At 37.5% G+C, this 20,515-nt stretch overlaps 1 protein-coding gene and 1 long non-coding RNA gene across 8 annotated transcripts in view; one reads left to right on the forward strand and one right to left on the reverse strand.

Moving 5' to 3' along the window:
- The window catches only part of LOC119795671 (laminin subunit alpha-3-like), a 98,522-nt gene that overhangs the window by 17,512 nt on the left and 60,495 nt on the right, over positions 1 to 20,515 (forward strand). For all 7 annotated transcript variants that reach the window (XM_038303761.1, XM_038303762.1, XM_038303765.1 and 4 more), the window contains exons 3-10: positions 5,506 to 5,623; positions 9,461 to 9,579; positions 9,663 to 9,833; positions 10,434 to 10,534; positions 11,918 to 12,033; positions 14,654 to 14,772; positions 17,223 to 17,313; positions 20,317 to 20,448. In XM_038303761.1, coding sequence (XP_038159689.1) covers positions 5,506 to 5,623; positions 9,461 to 9,579; positions 9,663 to 9,833; positions 10,434 to 10,534; positions 11,918 to 12,033; positions 14,654 to 14,772; positions 17,223 to 17,313; positions 20,317 to 20,448 — 967 coding nt within the window. The remainder of the gene's footprint in view (positions 1 to 5,505; positions 5,624 to 9,460; positions 9,580 to 9,662; positions 9,834 to 10,433; positions 10,535 to 11,917; positions 12,034 to 14,653; positions 14,773 to 17,222; positions 17,314 to 20,316; positions 20,449 to 20,515) is intronic.
- Positions 1 to 20,515, reverse strand: part of LOC119795673 — a 39,931-nt gene that overhangs the window by 11,876 nt on the left and 7,540 nt on the right. The gene's annotated exons all lie outside the window — the stretch shown is intronic.

Below are 20,515 nucleotides of genomic sequence, written 5' to 3' on the forward strand. Positions count from 1 at the left end.
TGTAATTTGACCAAAATTGAACAACTCTGCAATTTGAAATTTGTGTTCTGTTAAACTGCAATTAAATTGCAAATGCAAATAATTGCCAAGCCCTGATGCTGTTTATCCAAAGAATTCATCAGTAATATTTTGGCAACTGTTTACATTCCACCATTTGCTGTTATCGACACTGCATATCACGCTATCACCTTATTTGATGCTAAGACACAACTTAATAGAGGAGAAGGGATATCTGGTGATTTTAATCATGCATCAACCTCTGCTATACTTTATTATAACCAATGTTCTATCAATTTGTTGCCTGATCTAGCAGTGAAAACAAAACTTTGGTCATGTTTTATGTAAATAAAAAAAAATAAAAAATCATTTCTTATCTCCAATGCATATCAACATATCTTACATGTTCCAGATGACAGCTACTGTATTATGGCATATTGGCAGCGTTTTGTTATAAAATGGGGTACACTGGAGGAAACTATCACTTCTTATTCAGACTTTATCCGCATCATAGGGTGAGCGAGAAGGTGAGTGTGATGGATCTTTCCTGCGTTCACACCCACGGCCAAGACTAACAAACTTCCTAGCAGACATGACACTGAATCTGCTGCGACTGCAAATCTTTTTTCTTTCTTTTTTTTTTATTTATTGTTTTTTGTTGGTTGGGGGGTTGGGGGGTGGGTGGGTGGGTGGGGGGGGGTGGGGGGGTCGGGGGGTTGCAGCAAACAGCAGCTATGCAGATCAGGCACCTCTGGGTGCATCGCTGCCCCCCTCAGGACACTGGCTTGTGACATTTACTGGGCATTGCGCTGCCATGCGTCATGCATAATTCAGGCTGGCATTTAACATAAGTTCTGGACTCGTTATGAATACTCTATTCATAACGCCCCAAAATTGAAAAATATATAGAAAGTTCAGCTTAAAGAAGCAAAGGAGAAATAAGATTAATGACTAGGGACAAAAGAATAACCAAAGGGAAAACTAGAGTACAGGGAACTGGAGATAACAAAAAAAAAAAAAAAAAAAAAACATCAAACATGCAAGGTCTATATTTTACACCTTTGATTTCTCTTCTAGGTTCTGTATGCTACTCTTTAAAGTGAGGCGGCAAGCACATGTTAGGCTGGGGGTCATGTGACTCATGTCATTTGAGATGTCATAGTTACAGTACTTATAATCTGTCAGGAGCCAGTGATTTGCTTTAGATTCAATGATTTAGAAACAACTGAAAGTTTTTGGCTCAAATAAGTTAAAGATCAACAGATCCAAAATGAAAGTGTTGAAGTGTCTATCAAAATTAAATATTTCATTGCAAAGAATGAAATGAAGAAAATATGTTAATGTGCAGTTGAGAAAAATGGTGTCTGGTCTTATGGGACCGTATTGGCTCTCTTGTAGTTATGTGTAAACATTTAAGTAGGAGATTATTTGGTACTTTTATATCTTGTATACAGTGACGAGACACGTCAAGGTCAGGAATTCAAATATGATAGGCAAGAAAGGCCAACACAGTTAACCCTCCAACCTATTTTCATGTCCAACCCCTTTGTGCACACTCATAGCTAAAGCTACTGTGGTTGCTGGGTGGACAGTGGTTGAACTCAAGTATTATTACAAATCTATTAGCCACAAACTTGTCATTGTGTTTAAAGTCTGTAATGACACTGGAATCCTCCAATAATGGTACACAGCATGTCATCACAATATTTCAAGCCCCCTTCCAAACAGTACAAATGTGCAGAACATAGTTCAGGATTGTGTGTTTAGATTGGCAGGATACAGTTGGCGAGAAAGCCATGCCAGGACAGTCTCCAGGGATCCTTCCAAGATAACAGGCAGACTCTTCTTATGTGTGTATGTATATATAATATATATAACATATCATGTTAAAAATTATTTTAATGTTTCACTATATTTCATATTTGTTTGTCTACAAGTATTTTGATTGTATAGTATTGCCTTGTCAGCCTTAGCTGTAGAGCACTTAGGTTAATATTTGTTCTTTTTTTAATGCAACACCAATTTCCTTTGATGCTCTGACTTTGACTGGGGAACTGTGCCTCTTTTATTTGGGGTAAGAGGGATTTCTGTCTCTCAATGTTCCTTAACAAGCTATGCACAACCACAGCTATGTACTCTTAAGTTATGTGCTTATCTTGTTCTTCAATGTATTGGTCAAGCGGATGTTTAGAGGAGTTGGTTCAGGTTCTCCTTTAAATCTGATGACAACTCATTTGGGAGGTGGATGGGATGGGGATGGATTTTAGCAGGGTTTTATCAGTCAGCAGACAAGTACAACTTTTTAATCTAAATGGCATCTAATTTTCTAAAATTCCCCTTCTTAAAAACTTTTTTTGGGTTTTGAATATTTATTATCGTTATTACCTCCAGCAACATGGCAGAAACCTTATCTATTGTTTACAGTCACTCTGCAACTACCACTATCACCAGCAATCTGCCTATTTTAATAGGGGCAATCTTTGTAGATCACCCATACGTGTCCACTTATTGCACAAGCCAAAAAAATATATTGCATGTGCAATTTAACATCCCTTATTTGAAATGTATGTAGGTCAGACCCCTATACTACAGAGGCGACCCCTTTCCTGCACAGAAAATAGCTACAGATCCCGCACCACAACTCACACCAAGCTATGTAACCTCATGACCAAGGAATGAATGATGGTTTGTTGTTTTGCATCCATCTATGAGTGTACCCTAGAGGATGGGCTTTCATGTGTTTAAAAACAGTAGCACATCACCTACAGGTTGCTCTAGTGCGAGCAATGATACTTAGACTCCTTGGTAAGTGTTGAAAGTTCTTGAGAAAACTGTGCCAAAATCATGTTGCCTCTGATTTAAGTCTGTTTCTGGGCCCTTAAGAGCTCTAAACTTTACTTAAACATTTAGATTACTTCAAGAACAATGGGTAGAGAGTTTAATAGAATAGCTTTACTGACACCAAACAGCTGTGTCAAAGGCAGCCTTACATCACTAAACTGAATAGTGGATCCAGTGTTGTAAAGCAAGCTACCGGTGGGGTCTAGAAGAGTGGAGACATGCCTCTGGCAATCCAATGAACATGTTTGGGTCTCACAGCTGCCAAGAGAACTGCATTTGTCTCATTGCATTGTTCCCAGTGTAACATTAACAGCATACTAACCTTTTCTTTAAGGCTAGGGAACACAGTTTTAGTAAAAAGACTTGTTAATGCTTTAGTATACCAAGTCACTGAGAAAAAATAAATCATGCATTACGTTTGTGAAAAGAGTTTGTGGATGGTCTCTTCCTACTCTGACATTTCCCACCAGTTTGCAGGCTAAATAAGGATAGCGATGGGCAGGTATGGAGTGGGACCCGATTGATTTCCGCATAACACTGCCCTCATCCTGCTTGAAAACATTTCGGAACAATCGGTGGGTAAAGTCAGAATTCAACCTTCTCATCCAGCATCCCAGTTTGGCCTAAACAAATGCACTGCTGGAAGACTGGTCAAAAATTCCCATAAACACAGTCCTTAATCATGTGGAAAGCCTTCCTAGAAGAGCTATAGTTGTATTACTTGTAAAGCTAAAACAGGCCCCCAGCTTCAGGGACTGACATTAAAATTAAACTCCATAGGCTGTCCCTCAGTTTCATATGTTCATGAAGACAGACAATCCAACACTTTTAGCGTTATAGTGTATATTTCTCCCACATAATGCAATTCATTTTGAAAGGAAAGCACAGAATAAAGTTTTGTGGAGGGATTATCCTAGCACAGTAATTGATGCACAATGAAGTAAACAAATTCAACTAAAATAGTGCCTTAGAGAAAGGGATTCTATATCCATTTCAAGTCAAGCATTGAGGAAGGATTTCAGTCTTGTATCGTGTTAGTGATGTGCTTATGAAAGCAGTGCCAAGCTTTGTTTTTGGGTCATTAGACCTGAGGGGGGATGTGTTGCTATGTTTGGAATTTTGAGATGGGTTCACAGGGTAGCTTGCACGTCTCTTGGCACTCTTACCCTCTTTTTTACACACCTCTCTCTGGACCCCCTTTCATCCTACCACCAACAAGTCGTCCCAACATGTAATCACAGTACATGTGAAATAAGGAAAACTAAGAGTAGGTTGCCTGTTTCTCTTATTAGACAGCTTCTTATGTGTACCATTCATGTCTTTTTTTAGTTATTTGCACATCCTGTTGCGTGTGGGTGGAAATGGCCCTGATTATTTTCAAAACACACCCCATTCAGAAGTGGGATTCGAAAAGGGAATCAACACTGATTAAAGTAAGATGATGGCCTGCTCCTGATTTGCAACCGGATGATTTACTTTTCCACTCTTAGTGCTCTCATTGTCCACAGGATTAAGGAAACCCAGTTTACCAGTTGATCCCTGAATTTGCTCTTAGTGCAACAACTGAACAGCAGCTTAAGTCTGAGGCCCTCACATCCCAGGATTTAGAGAGGAATACATCCAGAATTATGGGTAATTTTGAAACAGTAAATGACTCCTCAGGAAAGACTTTGCCTTGCTTTTCTTTTTCTTTGATGTCTTAAACCAACTTCTTGCCTCATTCATGTAGAGATGGATACCTGAATTTTTTAAATGCCCGCTGGGGTTTTCAGCTAGACAAGTGTGGGCCTGCCTGCATCCTTCTTAAAAGACAGCCTGTAGAAATGTCTTTTATTAAGATAGAGCACCATATTTGAACTACATTCTTTCTATTTGTCATTTGAAGACAGAACATGTAGGCTCTAAGTGTTTCTCGACCCCGCTATGTACTTATTTAGACATGCAGTACCCGTGGCTTTCAAATCATAACAGGTGTGCTCAGGTGAAGCTAAGAAATTCTGTTGACATTGCAGGTGTCACATGCAGGTTTGAACTCCCAAGGATTGCCAATTCCCCAATGGTCAAACAGAGCCGATTTCCGTACAATGGCCAATCAGGCTTAAACCTGTCCCTTTCATTGCTTGATCATTATACTGTTTAAACACAAAGGAAATATCCTTCAATGAACGTCAGGGTTTATATAGAAACAACCCCTGGCTGAATTTTCTACCCCAAATAATCAGATTGAGGTTGAGATAGAGAGTTCAGAGAACAAACAGAAATCAGGCAGGCTTAGCGTGTGTCTTTTTTACCTGCCTGGTTGCACCTGCAGAAGTTGCATTCACTCCATGCTAACAGGCATAACTTTCTTTGTAAGCCCGGCTCCAGTGTAAGGCTAAAGTGAAACAACCCTCTCAAGACAGGAAACTGTTTCAATTCAAGTCATTATTTGTGCACTTGTTATTTACAAGGTTACGAGAACCATGATGAATATGTGCCCAGGGGTTTCCCATGAAAGGAAATAAGAATACTGAAGAATACTGTTAGAGCCCAAAAGCCAGGCCTTTCCTCTGCAGAGTCAGGGGAGCTCAGGAAACTGGAGACTTTGGCCAAAATCCGCTATAGGCTCTAAACAGTGAGCATTGAGTGCCTTTTGTTTAGTCGGCTCTTTGTGTCCTAATTTTTCAGGTCTTCCATGTGGCGTATGTCCTAATCAAGTTTGCTAATTCACCTCGTCCTGACCTTTGGGTGCTGGAGCGCTCTGTGGACAATGGGAGAACATTCACCCCCTGGCAATACTTTGCTCGTAAGTTTAACTCTCTCATTTTTTTATTTTCTTTTTAAGTTCTCATGTGTTATGAGCTGTAACTGGAATTATTTGAGAATCAATAAAACAAGAAAAAAAATCTGTTCACAGGTACAGATTGAAAAATAAACTATTTTACTGCTGCTGTTCTTGTATAATTTAGGGTAGTCACAAAAAGTTCTGTTAATATCAATAACAGATTTTTTGTGGATGTTGTAACACGTTAAGCTGTTGTCTAAAAAAAAATATATATTGCAAAGGTGGATATATGTGTGTTTTGAGGTGTAGGCCTAATCTATGCACACTTATTACCTGCTTAAGATGATTTAAGAAAGGAAGTGTTAGTCATTCTTTCTCTTTCTCTCTCTCTCTTGCGTGTGGTCTAGCCTGTCTTTGTGTGTTAAAAAGTCAGTCATAGTAACAAAATAAAATAATATTAAGCTGTAGTTTTCTCTGTTTTAAATGGCCTGTTATGCTAGAATTTAGGTTGGTAAATAAGTTCATGATTTATGTATTTTTTATTTTTTTCATTTCTTCACCAAGACGTACAGTACTTCTGTAAGATTCATGAACCTGTTTGAATTAGTGTTCAGGACCTTAGCCTGACATTAATGTTGGACCTTGGTCAGTGATTAGTTTTAGCTGAGGTCAAGAAGTAAACCATTTGACATAAAGCTGTAATAGTTAAGCTTGAGATGTTTCCATTAGGATTTTAAGCTGATAGTCATTTAAGAATAAACAAATACATTTAAATCAGATACGTATTAAGAAGACAAAGCCAAAAACACATTTAAAGAGTAGCTTTATATTGAACAATTGTATTGACCCACCTTTGAAGTTCAGGAGAATGTTTTCTTAACAGTGATGGATATTTTGTCTAAATCTGAGTTTCAGGTTCTACACATGCAGTTGCTTAATTAAATTACTAGGCGATTCATTGCTGGTTACACACTTCTGGCCTGATCTTCACAAGGTTTGTTTTAAACAGGTGCAATTGTGTTTGTATCCAGTGAGAAGATAATCAAGGAAGGTGCAAAGGGATTCGCGTTTCAAATGTTGCAGACCTCATATTCTAATGGCCATCCTGCACAAATTCATGGGTGTATTATATGCAACATTTAAAGTGTGCAAAGCATTTTTTTTTAAATCTGAACTGTAACAGCAGTTTTTAGGTCTTTTTAAATACTTCTGAAAGTGAGCTGCAAATTGATATGCATACATTTTAAAATAAAGTAAAGTAAATCCCTTTATTGTCCCATAATGGGGAAATTCGCTCTGCATTTGATTCATCCCCTTGGAGAGTGTGGTGCCTGGGGACCAGTGTGGGGTTTAAGGTTTTGCTCAGGAACCCAGAGTGGAGGCTGTGGGGATCCAACTTGGTACTTGTAACCTTCTCAGAGCACAAGCACATTGCTTGCAACACGCCCACTTATTACATGTACTGAAGAAAATAAAAAAAACTAGCAATATGTAAAGGCTGCTAATTTTGAGTCTTTGAATATCAGGCCCTTATTGTTTAACTGAGAGCTCAGAAAAAATGGAAGTAACTTAATAACTTGAATTTTTATTTCATATTATTTGGTAAGGTGTTTCAGGATTAACTCTTGCATTAGTCTGTTTCATTTTAAAGTTTGTGATGTTTCAGAATAGCGCCAAGACATATGTTGGCCAAACAAATGGTAAGAACTTTGTTGAAAAAATGTAATTTCTTCACCATCATATGAAAGCATCATGGTGTAGGTTAACTGCACCTATTAAGATTTGCCTTCATGCATATTCTCATAATGCAGTCCCCAGATTAATAGAAAAATAAGCAATTATATGTACCTCACTACTTCAATGTCTTCTGATAGATTTAATATTTTTGCTGTTTGGTACAGGGAACACAGACACAACAGGGACAAACAGCCATACATACTTAGGGTATGTATGGCTGTATGACAGAGTTATCCACAAACTTTAAAATCATATTGTTTAACTGTAGGACAAAGCTTAAGTTCCCAAAGAGAACCCACAAAAGAGGTCTGGCCTGGATTCTGGCGTTCTTATTGAACTACAACACTACACTAACAACAACTGTTCCACCATTAAATATGGCTGTCATTGTAATAGGATTAATTAGATACATTGAAAATTAGGTGGGAATGATTCTTCTAGGTTTTAGATTTAAGGCCTACACAAATTTTGCTCACAACTCTGTTTGCCTATTTTGCAATTCAGTACAATGCATTTTATATATATTTTTATCCATCAAAAAATATCTTAAAGTGCCCATAATCAAAGTATTTTCAGTTATATATAAATAGTTAGCACGTTTCTCAATAGAACCTAAAATGCAAACCAATACAAAAAATGTGTCAAGACATAATATTTAAATTTTTAACAACTTTTGAAAGTTTGGGTAGTTGGGGTAAGAGGTCCAGGAGTGAAATCCCTTATCTCACTTTTCTAAGTTACATTCTTTTTCTCATTCTGGTGGATTGTAAGTTGCTTTTTAGCCACAATGGGCATCTGTAGTCATTCGAGCAGACTTTGCAGTTCCTCTCCATATACAGGAAAACCCTCATAGAGGTATCCAGGAAGTATCCTAATTAGATACCTGAACCCCCTCAACCGGCTCCCTTTGAATCAGAGGACCAACTGTACTTAAACCACTGAGAACATTTACTTCAGACATTAAGGGAATTTACCCTCAACCACAAAATGCTAGATGCCAGCTGAAAGGCCATGATTTGAACAACAACAGAACAGTGGTGTAAAAAGTACACACATTTGTTAATTAAGTAGAAATATAGATACTGCAGTTTAAAAACTCTGGTATCAACTAGAAAAAAGTATCAACTAGACCTCTTTACTGAAGTAAAAGTGTAAAAGTATATGCTCCAAAAACTACTTAAAGTACACAAGTATAAATCCAATGACACTAGTTTTCACTAGATGGATGGCGCCAATGATCTGCATTGGATGGCCCACATGACGTGAAATAAATATTTATAAACATTAAACCGAAGCCAAGAGTAACAAATGTTTGTTTTAAAAATGTAAGAAATATAAAGTACAGATACTTGTGTGAAAATGTAATACGTAGAAGTCAGAAGTAGGAAGAAAAATAAGTAACGGAGTAAAGTATAGATACCTAAAAAGTGTACTTAAGTACAGTAATGAAGTATTTGTACTTCGGTACTTGACACCTCTGCAACAGAACATCAATTGCAAAGCAAAGATCAGTCTCTGTTGTGAAACTGTCAGGAATCTGCCTTGAGATCTTGTAGATAATCATGATCATAACAAAATTTTGTGATGATCATGCTCTATTGTGTTCAATAGAGAGTTAAGCCAAAAAGGATTGTAACAATTGGCATTCTTAGTATAATGTGACCCACACTGGAAAATAGCTTAAGCTTGTGCCCCAAACTGGTTGCACTATGCGCATAAAAGCTCATCCCGCATATAGAGCAGAAACACCAGATAGCCTTTAAAAGCAACTCAGGTTTACCATTCTTTAGCAGCAACCCTCGAGGAAGGCCTCCAGGACTTCTGCAGAATGCCGTAACATATAACACAGCAGCACTGAAACAGTAAATGACTGTAAACATCCTGAACCATTAATGTAACTGTACCTATTAAATTCTGTTTATACGAATAAATACCCTTGTAACTTATTCTTGTACATGTTGAAAGAGTACACTCATTTAAATTGCACCTTTTGCCTATGACATTCTGGTTTCTGATAGAGCTTCGTCATTTATCCATTTTCTGTTGTGCTGGATTTGTAAAATATTGTAATCATTCAACTACAACTTATTTAATGTATTTATTTTTTCTTCCCTTTTCTAGATTCCAAACGGGAGTGTATTGAAATATTTGGAAAACAGCCAAATGGTCGTGTTTTGAGTGATGACGACCAAATCTGCACCACGGAGTATTCACGGATCATTCCTTTGGAGAATGGAGAGGTAACATTAGAAAGAAATCTGGTAACAAATGCCAGGAAGTGTCTGAAAGCCAGTTTACTTGAAATAAACTTTGTACTTTCCAGATTGTAGTTTCTCTGATCAACGGCCGGCCAGGCTCCAAAAACTTCACCTACTCACCAGTGCTCCGTGACTTTACGAAAGCCACAAACATCCGTCTGCACTTCCTTCGTACCAACACTCTTCTAGGTCACCTGATCTCCAAAGCCCAAAAAGACCCCACCGTCACACGGAGGGTAAGACAAAAACAGTACAACGTGGCACCAAGGTGTCAAGCTGGCATCCTCTACTTTCCCATTTGGATAAAGCTTGGTTCTATGCCTTCTGCCTGGCAGCTTCATTTTTGCTGACACAGTCACACCCCTCTGCTGACACGTTTTCTGGAATTAGGGGTTGGTGGAGAACTAAAGCTGGATCAGTCCGACAGGCCATCTTTGCAAAGCTTTTACTAGGGACAGGTTTGGAAAGTTCTGTCAGCATGTAGGTGTGAGATATATCACTTATGCTTAAAACTCAGGACAAAATCCTATTAAAAGAAGCAGTGTACATCTTTTAAGGGGGGGTTAAAATGAATGACAAAATGTTTTACAGAAATATCTTTTGGAGATTAGTCTTTTACTTTTTAACATTGAGATGTAGTCATTGGAATTTTATTCATGTTAGGACATGTTCTAATTGAATGACTAAACTCAATGGTAACAGTTTATATTTGTCATATCTGATTCCCTTTTGTAGCCAAGCATAGACAATTTGCTCTAGGTGTGCTGAAGCTGAATGTCTCTGATAACACATCTACCAGTTTGTGCTTGTGCTGATTTTTCTCTGTTTTCCAATAGTATTTTTACAGTATCAAGGATATCAGTATTGGTGGACGCTGTGTTTGCAATGGGCACGCCCAAGTTTGTGATGCAGGTCGGAATCCAGAGAACCCAAACAGGTCGGTAACAGTCTTACGCTTCAACCTCGTTGCTTCATTTTTATTAGGTTGATGCATTTGTCACTACTTATTGATGAAACTCTAAACTTTATCTATTGTAATTATTAAGTGTATTCCTGAACAGAACTGAGTCGTCTAAGTGGGAAATGGTTTTTACTGTTTAAAAGCAATCCAGTAAGAGTTATGTTATTGATACAATAAAGAAAGATTAGTCACTGTTTTAGAAATAGATTTTTTTTTTCATCTTAACATTTATGCAAAAGTTTTAGAAAAATGCCAGATACAGTACCAATAAATGCTGTACATAGATATGTAATAAATATGGCGTAATAATACATTTAGATCATGAGACAATACAGGTTATCGGGTTGGCGAGAATAAGCCCAAACAAGTTTTCAGCTTTATTTTTGGGGAAAAATAATAAACACTCCAGTTATTTTCCAGCAAACCAACAGCAGCTCTGGTTGGTAGCCAGTATTCCTGGGCACAGCACCCAGCAATTTATTTAAACCTTTTGGTTTCAGAAGCATCGGTCCTTCTGCTGAATCTATCCAAACCTTGTTGTGTCCTTTTTGATTAGGCACACTCATGGTGTGTATTCCCCTTAAAATAATATATCAAAAGAGTATCAATGCAGGATTTCTGTCCTTGTAATCTCAAGAGCTGCAATATCCACAATGGTAAAAAGCTGCATTTTTTCTTCTTCTTATCACTGTAATTTTATCTGTTGTTTTTTATTTTTTGCACCAACCTTTTAATTGTTTTACTGACTGGGTGAGTACACAATCAGTGCAGCAACAATAACCTTCACACAGACATCCATACAGAATCCCCAGTGGAAAAGTATATAACACAGAATTTGATTAGAAATAATCAAAAACAACATTAGGCAGCCATGGAGTAATTCAAAATAATGTTAAAAAAGTCTTGGATGTAAGAGATTTTCAGTGGTGCAGTTCCAGACTGCACATCTTAACAAATGGTAAAGATATCAGATCCCACAGACTGCCATTTTGTGTCCCTGAGCAAGACCCTTAACCCAAGCCTGCTCCCCGTGCGCCAACAGTGGCAGAATTTCCCCCTTGGGGGACAATAAAGGATTTACATTTACATCAGTTGTTGTGAACAGGAGTTTTATAATTGCTCAACTTTAGGCCATGTACTGAAATTTACCAGTCTGCCAAAGCAATGGATGTCTAATCATCTAATGCATTTCCAACATCAAACCAAATATCATTCTCTGTTGAAGGTGACACGATTGTCATAGCTTCGTGGTGATAATGTGTGAACCATGTGTGAATGATGTGCAGCCTGAAGTGTTGTCTCAGATGTGTCAAACATCACAGAATCACTATGTCCCACTGTCTCGTCCTCTTACTTTAGACTCCAGTGCGAGTGCCAACACAACACCTGTGGCGAGTCATGTGACCACTGCTGTCCAGGCTTTAACCAGAAGCCGTGGCGTGCTGCTACTGTTGACAGCCCCAACGAGTGTCAGCGTGAGTGTTCTTGTGCATTGCTTCATTCCACATGTAGAGCTTACAGGGCTGCCCCTTCCCACGTCGGTGACTTTTGAATTACATTCCCAAGAGAGGACTGGAGTATCCTCTTGTCTCTGATATTCAAACCCAGTTGCTGATGCCCTGATATGGTATTGTATAGAGTTAGTGTCAGTGAAGATTTGACAGGACATTCCATATATGGTTTGTGTGATGAGCAACTGGCCTCAGGATAGCTGCTTTTTGTCTGCTTAACCTGTTGGCTGGTACTGTAGGTCTTACAGGCCTGCACCAGCCTACAGTAGATAGTGAAATTACTTCTGTCCAGAGAAGCATCAGAGCATGAATCCACAGGACTGAATTGAAGTGGACTTTTGAGATCATTTCCGCAAGACAAAAGTGACTTTTAAAACTATTCACATCCCCAAGTTTGGTCATACAGGTGCTGGTCATAAAATTAGAATATCATGAAAAAGTAGATTGATTTCAGTAATTCCATTTAAAAAGTGAAACTTGTATATTATATTCATACATTACATACAAACTCATATATTTCAGATGTTTATTTTGTTTAATTTTGATGATTACAAATGACAACAAATGAAAATCTCAAATTCATCATATCAGAAAATTAGAATATTGTGAAAAGGTTCAAAATTGATGGCCCCTGGTGCCACACTCTAATCAGCTAATTAACTCAAACCACCTGCAAAAGCCTTTAAATGGTCTTTCAGTCTAGTTCTATAGGCTACACAATCATGGGGAAGACTGCTGACTTGACAGTTGTCCAAAAGACGACCATCGACACCTTGCACAAGGAGGGCAAGACACAAAAGGTCATCGCTAAAGAGGCTGGCTGTTCACAGAGCTCAGTGTCCAAGCACATTAATAGAGAGGCGAAGGGAAGGAAAAGATGTGGTCGAAAAAAGTGTACAAGCAAGAGAGATAACCGCACCCTGGAGAGGATTGTGAAACAAAACCCATTCAAAAATGTGGGGGAGATTCACAAAGAGTGGACTGCAGCTGGAGTGAGTGCTTCAAGAACCACCACACACAGACGTATGAAAGACATGGGTTTCTGCTGTCGCATTCCTTGTGTCAAGCCACTCTTGAACCACAGACAGCGTCAGAAGCGTCTTGCCTGGGCTAAAGAGAAACAGGACTGGACTGCTGGTGAGTGGTCCAAAGTCATGTTCTCTGATGAAAGTAAATTTTGCATTTCCTTTGGAAATCAAGGTCCCAGAGTCTGGAGGAAAAGAAGAGAGGCACTTCATCCACGTTGCTTGAAGTCCAGTGTAAAGTTTCCACAGTCAGTGATGGTTTGGGGTGCCATGTCATCTGCTGGTGTTGGTCCATTGTGTTTTCTGAGGTCCAGGGTCAACGCAGCCACATACCAGGAAGTTTTAGAGCACTTCATGCTTCCTGCAGCTGACCAACTTTTTGGAGATGCAGATTTCATTTTCCAACAGGACTTGGCACCTGCACACAGTGCCAAAGCTACCAGTACCTGGTTGAAGGACCATGGTATCCCTGTTCTTAATTGGCCAGCAAACTCTCCTGACCTTAACCCCATAGAAAATCTATGGGGTATTGTGAAGAAGAAGATGCAATACACCAGACCCAACAATTCAGAAGAGCTAAAAGCCACTATTAGAGCAACCTGGGCTATCATAACACCTGAGCAGTGCCACAGACTGATCGACTCCATGCCACGCCGCATTGCTGCAGTAATACAGGCCAAAGGAGGCCCAACTAAATACAGAGTGCTGTACATGCTCATACTTTTCATGTTCATACTTTTCAGTTGGCCAACATTTGTATAAATCCTTTGTTTTTATTGGTCTTCAGTAATATTCTAATTTTCTGATATGATGAATTTGAGATTTTCATTTGTTGTCATTTGTAATCATCAAAATTAAACAAAATAAACATCTGAAATATATGAGTTTGTATGTAATGTATGAATATAATATACAAGTTTCACTTTTTAAATGGAATTACTGAAATCAATCTACTTTTTCATGATATTCTAATTTTATGACCAGCACCTGTATTTTCAAACTTTAATACCAGCTTTGCACATCTAGTGACAAAAATCTTTGAATGTTTTGTCTTCTGAAAACACATATGTAAAATTCTTGCCAGAGATTTTAAATTGTAATTTAATCTGGACTCTGACTTCTAGTACATGGATATGTTTTCATATAAACCAGTAAATCTTTGGCTTTATGTTCAGACATCATGCCTCCAGGTCTTTGCTTGAACAGTTTTTTCTTCGATGAATGCATTACATTTTGCTCCAACAATCTTTGCATCAAATCTGACCATATTCTGTGTCCCTGCTAAAGAACAGTATTCCGACAACATGATGCTACCACCACCATCAGCTTGTTATTCATACATGTGCAGGCTACAATGCTTATGTAGTTGTGCTGAGCTGAATTAAATACTTTTGAAATGCACTGTATTGCCAATATAGGCCTGAATTAAAAGTTGTAGGAAAGAAGACTAACAATAGAAACAGTTATTCAGTAGATATACATAAACATGACTGAGTTCCAATGCAAATGTTCTTATTTTGTGTTTGTCTGCATGTCTGTCTCGGGGCTTTCCGTCTCAGCCTGCCAGTGTTTCTCCCATGCCTCTGACTGTTATTACGACCCAGAGGTTGAAAAGAGGGGAGCAAGTTTGAACACCTTCGGTAGGTACAGTGGAGGAGGAGTCTGCATCGGCTGCCAGGTATGAAATTTGTATCATGTTCAAACTGATTCTTGTCAAAGCATGCATTTCTCTTCTGGGGGGGTAATTAAACTTAAAAAATAGATAAAATGTCTCTGTTTACATAGTCTTCTGATAAGTCTAGCATACTGCATGATTTTATCTCAGCTTTATCCTGTTTCCTTTTTGGCCTTTTTACATAAATCATTAAAAAAGCAGTTACTTCCTTGATAAAGACAAACTGTTATAGAATAAAATATTTGCAATTACCTTTATACATTTTTTAAACAACAGATTGCACTTGGCAGTCTCCAGGATAATGTTTTGATTAGACATATTTCAGATAACATACCTGCAGTAAATATACATATAAATAAAAATTACAGAATCAAAAACACAGCAAAATCTCTTAACGGCACTGTCACACCTTGATTATTGAGCCAGCGTATGCCGATGGAAAAAAAAAAGATTTGACAAAAATGCTGCAGAGCATTGGATAAGTTATGAGTATGTTATGAGCACGCTGAAGCACACTGGCACACGTTGACGTACAAGACATTTTGAGCACGCTCAAAATTTCTTGACATATACCAGAGTATGCTCATACGTGGGGCACAAGTTACAGGTAAGTTATTTGGTTGTTAGTTGGTTGTGAGTGTGATGGATCCTCACTGCGTTCACACCCATGGCCACGACCAAAAAAACTTCCTAGCAGACATTAAGCTGAATCTGCTACTTCTGCAAACCTTCTTTCTATTTTTTTTTTTTTGGCGAATGGTAAACGGCAGGATGTTCTTTTTCCGGGTGGATCATTAAAATAGGCGGTCCTCCTAATTGTCAATCATTCTGTTGATATGTTTATGTAAGGCCATCCTACGTGCTCGTTCCCATTTAACTTACCGGTGGTGAGTCAGACATAGTGGAAAAATTGCAAGTTTTCTTTTGGAAAGTAAGCTTGTATGAGCGATGCAAACAGCAACTTTTAAACAGAGCGTGCACAAGGAGAAATGGGCTTTTGCATGCTTTCACATGCGTTTAATAGGCATTCTCTCTCGGAAGCAGGTACAGGGTTGTGCATGTGCATTTTTTTTCTTTTTGATTTGGAGATGGCAGGTCTTTTTTTAAATTTGCGAAAATCCTCCATACCTACATACATTATACCACCATTATACCTTCCCTAAATGCGAGGTTTAGAGAAATCTTCTTGTGCTTTTTATGCAGGCCTGATGCATTGCTGCCCCCCTCAGGTCGCTGGCTTGTGACATTTCATGGGCATTACGCTGAAGTATTATGCATAAGTTAGGCTGTCATTGGACATAAGTTCTGGACTCGTTATATTTACTCTATGTATGCGCCCAAAATTGAAAAAATGCATAGAAAATTTAGCATATGCCAGCGTTTTAGAAGACTCCAGGACGTCACCATATGCTGGCTAAATCGCAAGGTGTGACAGCGCCTTAAGTTTGTGGTTCTCATTACAAAACCTAAAGCAAAACTTTATTCCCCTTTAGGTTTGCTACTGATGCTTCCTATTCAGTACAGAACTTAGCTCATGACAATTCCCTCTTTTCGCACAAACTGGTAACACTGGTTTTGGTTTTCTAGCAGCTAAAGGTAAATGTCAGGTTTCAGGGTTTGGTGAATTAATCCTGTAATAAAAGCTAAATATTAAGAGCTGGTTTGATGCAGTAGTCACATGCAGATAGGCAAATTCAGAAAGTTTATTATATATCAAAGGATATATATTATATTTAATCAAATCAGAGCCCAAACTCTAAGAGAACTACAGGAAATAATACATGAAACCAACCAGCATAGAACCATGAAGAATTAGCAGGTTAAAATAACAAGGAGAAATGAGAAGACATAGAGTGTTGGGAGAGTGCTTAATGAAACATCGAATGGGTAATTAACTGATTAACTGAATGTAAAAAAGCTTCAGGGAAACATTATGGGAAACCAAGGAGAGGTAAGGCGAAAACAAGCAAACGCAGGGATACACTGGGAAAAGCTTAACTATGAGTAAGCACAGATTGACTAAACAAAAGAGTGTATAAAAAAAATCAATCCAAAGCTAAACAACAGGTGTCAGAGGAAAATCAGTAAGTAGAACCCAGTGCAGAGAAGAAAAAAGACTACCAAAATAAAACAATTGAACCGTGTTCAAGCGGAGCAGTATTTAAAAGACTAATACTCTGGAAAATAAACCATTTATCAAGGACTTAACTGGAATAATCACAAAATTAAGATAAAATGCTTTACCAAGGTCCCAAGAAACTTCAAGCTAAATCCCTCTCAGCGGAAAAGGAAAGTTTAAATCCATGGTTTTAAATTGAGAAATTTGCCTAGCCCTTCAAATATATTAGACAAGATATATAAACAATAACAATTAATTCTGCAATTGTGCAAAATAGCTGTTTTTTTTTCACAGTTTTTATATGTTATGCATGGTAAGTGTTTCTGTTCTTTAGCACAACACTGCAGGAATAAACTGTGAGAGATGCATTGAAGGCTTCTACAGACCACATGGAGTGCCTCCTGAGTCTCCAACTGGATGTATACGTGAGTTTAACTTTTTCATTATTCTTTTTACCTGTTTCAGAAATGAATGTCCTACCCCTAGTAGTAATAGTTCTACCCCTTTTACCTTCTTAGAGTTTTTGGTTTCAGAACAGGTCACATCAATCCGGTAACTAAACTCAGCCACTAATTAACTCTGAGCTTAGCACGAGCACAAGCATATAAAAAGCCCTCATTGATGGAACATAGATAATAATATTTACCTTTATCTGGGGTAGGACAGGACAGAAGCCTCTAATAATTCAGAAAAAATACATATGGCATTCATATATAGATATTGGATGTGAAAATAGATTTAAGTATAGGGAATTTTCTCAGTGAGGAAAAGCTCTATATTTTAAGGAACTGTAAAAGAAATGTGACATTAAAAGGTGGTTTTACTCAATTTTTATTTACCTGCACAGTGTCATTTTTTGTGGGCACTAAATCTGTGTCTAGCTGCAGCATAATAGTCAGCAATTAGTGATGTGATACCTTAAGATTTTGCACTGCCAGCATTTCATATTCAACTCCAACCTCAACAGACTCTTTCAGAAAAGGATGCGCCATTTTTAGCACTTTCTGGGGAGATTTAACTGAAAAATAGGAATTACCCAGGGTTACTGAGTAAAACCCTGCTGCATAGTTGGGTCATTTAACTGAGTGATTTGTTGTCATAATTTTATTCAGGGTAACGGCTAATGGGGACATTACGTAACTTTTTGCAGCCTAACTTCTGTTGTGAAATTTCTTGTCATCAAGAAATGGCAGTACATTCATTTTGACTGCTTAGTAAGGAAATCTTAGCTTGGTGTTTGTTGGGTCATTAGTTTTTCAATGTAGTTGAGTCTTTCATAAATAATGAAAATAGCATAAATAAGATACTGCATGTTTTCAGTTGTTCACTTTCCGGACATCTAATGCACAACATTTCTCATTTAAGACTAATGGTATTTTTCCCCCTCTTCAAATAAAAAATTTAATTGATAGAATTAACTGAAGATCTATTAAACTATTATAAACATGCAAAGAAAAATAAATAGTTTACATATAAGTTTACTGTAAAGCAAAATACTTTTCTAAAAAACTTTCGTTCTGTTTTAGTTTTTTGATGGTGTTTGTTGTGTTTTATCAAACTCGTTGTGTTATAAATCTGGAGCCTCAACTCTTTACCTTAGATCTTTGCTGTAGATCCAATCGATACAAGGAGACGTTTGCACGGTTTTCCAGGTTGTGCTTCTGCTGGTTGAATCTAGAAACCTCATGCACATGATGGCATTTGATCTGCAGTATAACCTGTGAAGCCTAAATAGAGTTTTACTCAATGAAGGGCTTAACAGTGTTGTTACAGACAGTCCCAAATGGCACCAGTGCAGCGACGACACTGGCACCAATGGTTGCACTATGTCTAAACTGGGCTTTACCATTGTTTACCTTACTGGAATGCTTTGTAGCTGTTCTTTGTGGTAGGAACAGCTGAGAGTTCTGTTTGGACTTTAACAAGTGTGGGGATGTAAAGTGCTCACCCTACTTTGAAGATTGAACCACAGAATCCACAACAAAATCCCTCCTGTATGTTTAGGAGGGAAATGTGTGGAGGGTTAGTAGGTATCTTCTATGTTACTAAAACATTTTTGCTATTTAGCTTGTCTCTGCAAAAAAATCTATTCAATTAAACTTTAAAATTCCCAATTTTAAAGAAAATCTTATTACCATCCCCAGATGTTATTACTCAATGCAACACATTATTTTTATATAAAAAAATTTTAAAAGTTGAATCTTTAAAAGTTCTGAATGCAGTTCCATGCCTTTTCCTCATGTTATTTTTATTTCTCAGCTTATTTTGCAGGGTTTTTTTTTTATGGGGTTTATGTCTAGCGGAGCCCGGATTGTCATGAATTGAGTTTACTTTCTGTATTGATTTGGTTATATCCCACTGCACAAAAACACGTCTATATGAAGTCTTTTCAGGTCTCTTTTGCACTTTTTAATTTCACAAACATCAGACGTGCAAAGGCAACCTCAAAAAGACATCATAGACGTGTCTTTGCACATCTTGTATGTTAAAAATAAATAAATCTATCTGCACCTGTGTTTGATGTTTTTATAAAGTCAAAAAACGGCAAGTCAGATGTTTAAACATTGAACTTATTTGCACATCATGTAGACATCCATAATAGGTCATCAACCTAAGGACCCTATACAGACATAATCTGTACATCCATCTGATGATTTATAGTAAGTGAGATGTTTGAACTAATTATCCTTCTTTAATTTGATGCAGTCTGATAGGGGTAACAATAACTCAGATAAACTCCTTAAACAGTTCTCTAAACCTTTTAGCCCCTTCTCCACGCTTATGGATAGGCATGAGTGGATTTTCTTACATGTTGATATTATGCTCTACACCAGAACTTCCTGTGTTTGTCAGTAACAAGTTCAGTCTTAGTGTTATATAACCAAGGTAAAATCTTTTGATAGTTTCCCAGTAGATTTTAATAATAAATGACTGTGTCAATTGTTGTTATATAAAATAAAATATAATAATAAAATAAAATAAAATATAAAAATGTTATATAAAAAAGCGCCGACTGTAGATAGAGGAAAGTTTAGCTAATGAGTTATTTATTATAAGCTATTCCTCGGCTTATGCTCAACATGCTATTCACCATTTTCTAAAACTGTCTAAGAAGAAATGTGAAATATTCTATTTATCCCAAACTGTAACAAGGTTTTATGGATTACTTAATGTTCTGAGATACTCACAATATTTTAAAAGTTTAATCTACATGAATTAATATTAAAGTTAGACTATGCTGGTTTTTAGAGAATGTTAGTAATTGTGTGTGGTGTTTATTTGAGTTCATTGTGTGAGATTACTCTAAATTAATTAAATAGTTTAATGTTTAGGTTTTTTGTTTTTTACAGATATTAACCTGTGACCGAGAGTGTATCTGTTAGAGCCACTGGGTTAAATGTTTGCTGATGAAATGAATTTCTCTTTAGCTTGTAGCTGTGATGAAAGGATCACAGATGGCTGTGAGATGGGGTCTGGAAGGTGTATCTGCAAGCCACAATTTGCTGGAGAAAACTGTGATCGCTGTTCCGATGGACATTTTTACTACCCAGAGTGCTTTAGTAAGTTTGACCTTTCTTATACCATTAATATCTTTTGTATGCCATATATAATATACATTAATCTAGA

Source organism: Cyprinodon tularosa, unplaced genomic scaffold (assembly GCF_016077235.1).
Source record: "Cyprinodon tularosa strain WSP-4 unplaced genomic scaffold, ASM1607723v1 ctg52, whole genome shotgun sequence".
In the NCBI taxonomy this organism is placed as follows: domain Eukaryota; kingdom Metazoa; phylum Chordata; class Actinopteri; order Cyprinodontiformes; family Cyprinodontidae; genus Cyprinodon; species Cyprinodon tularosa.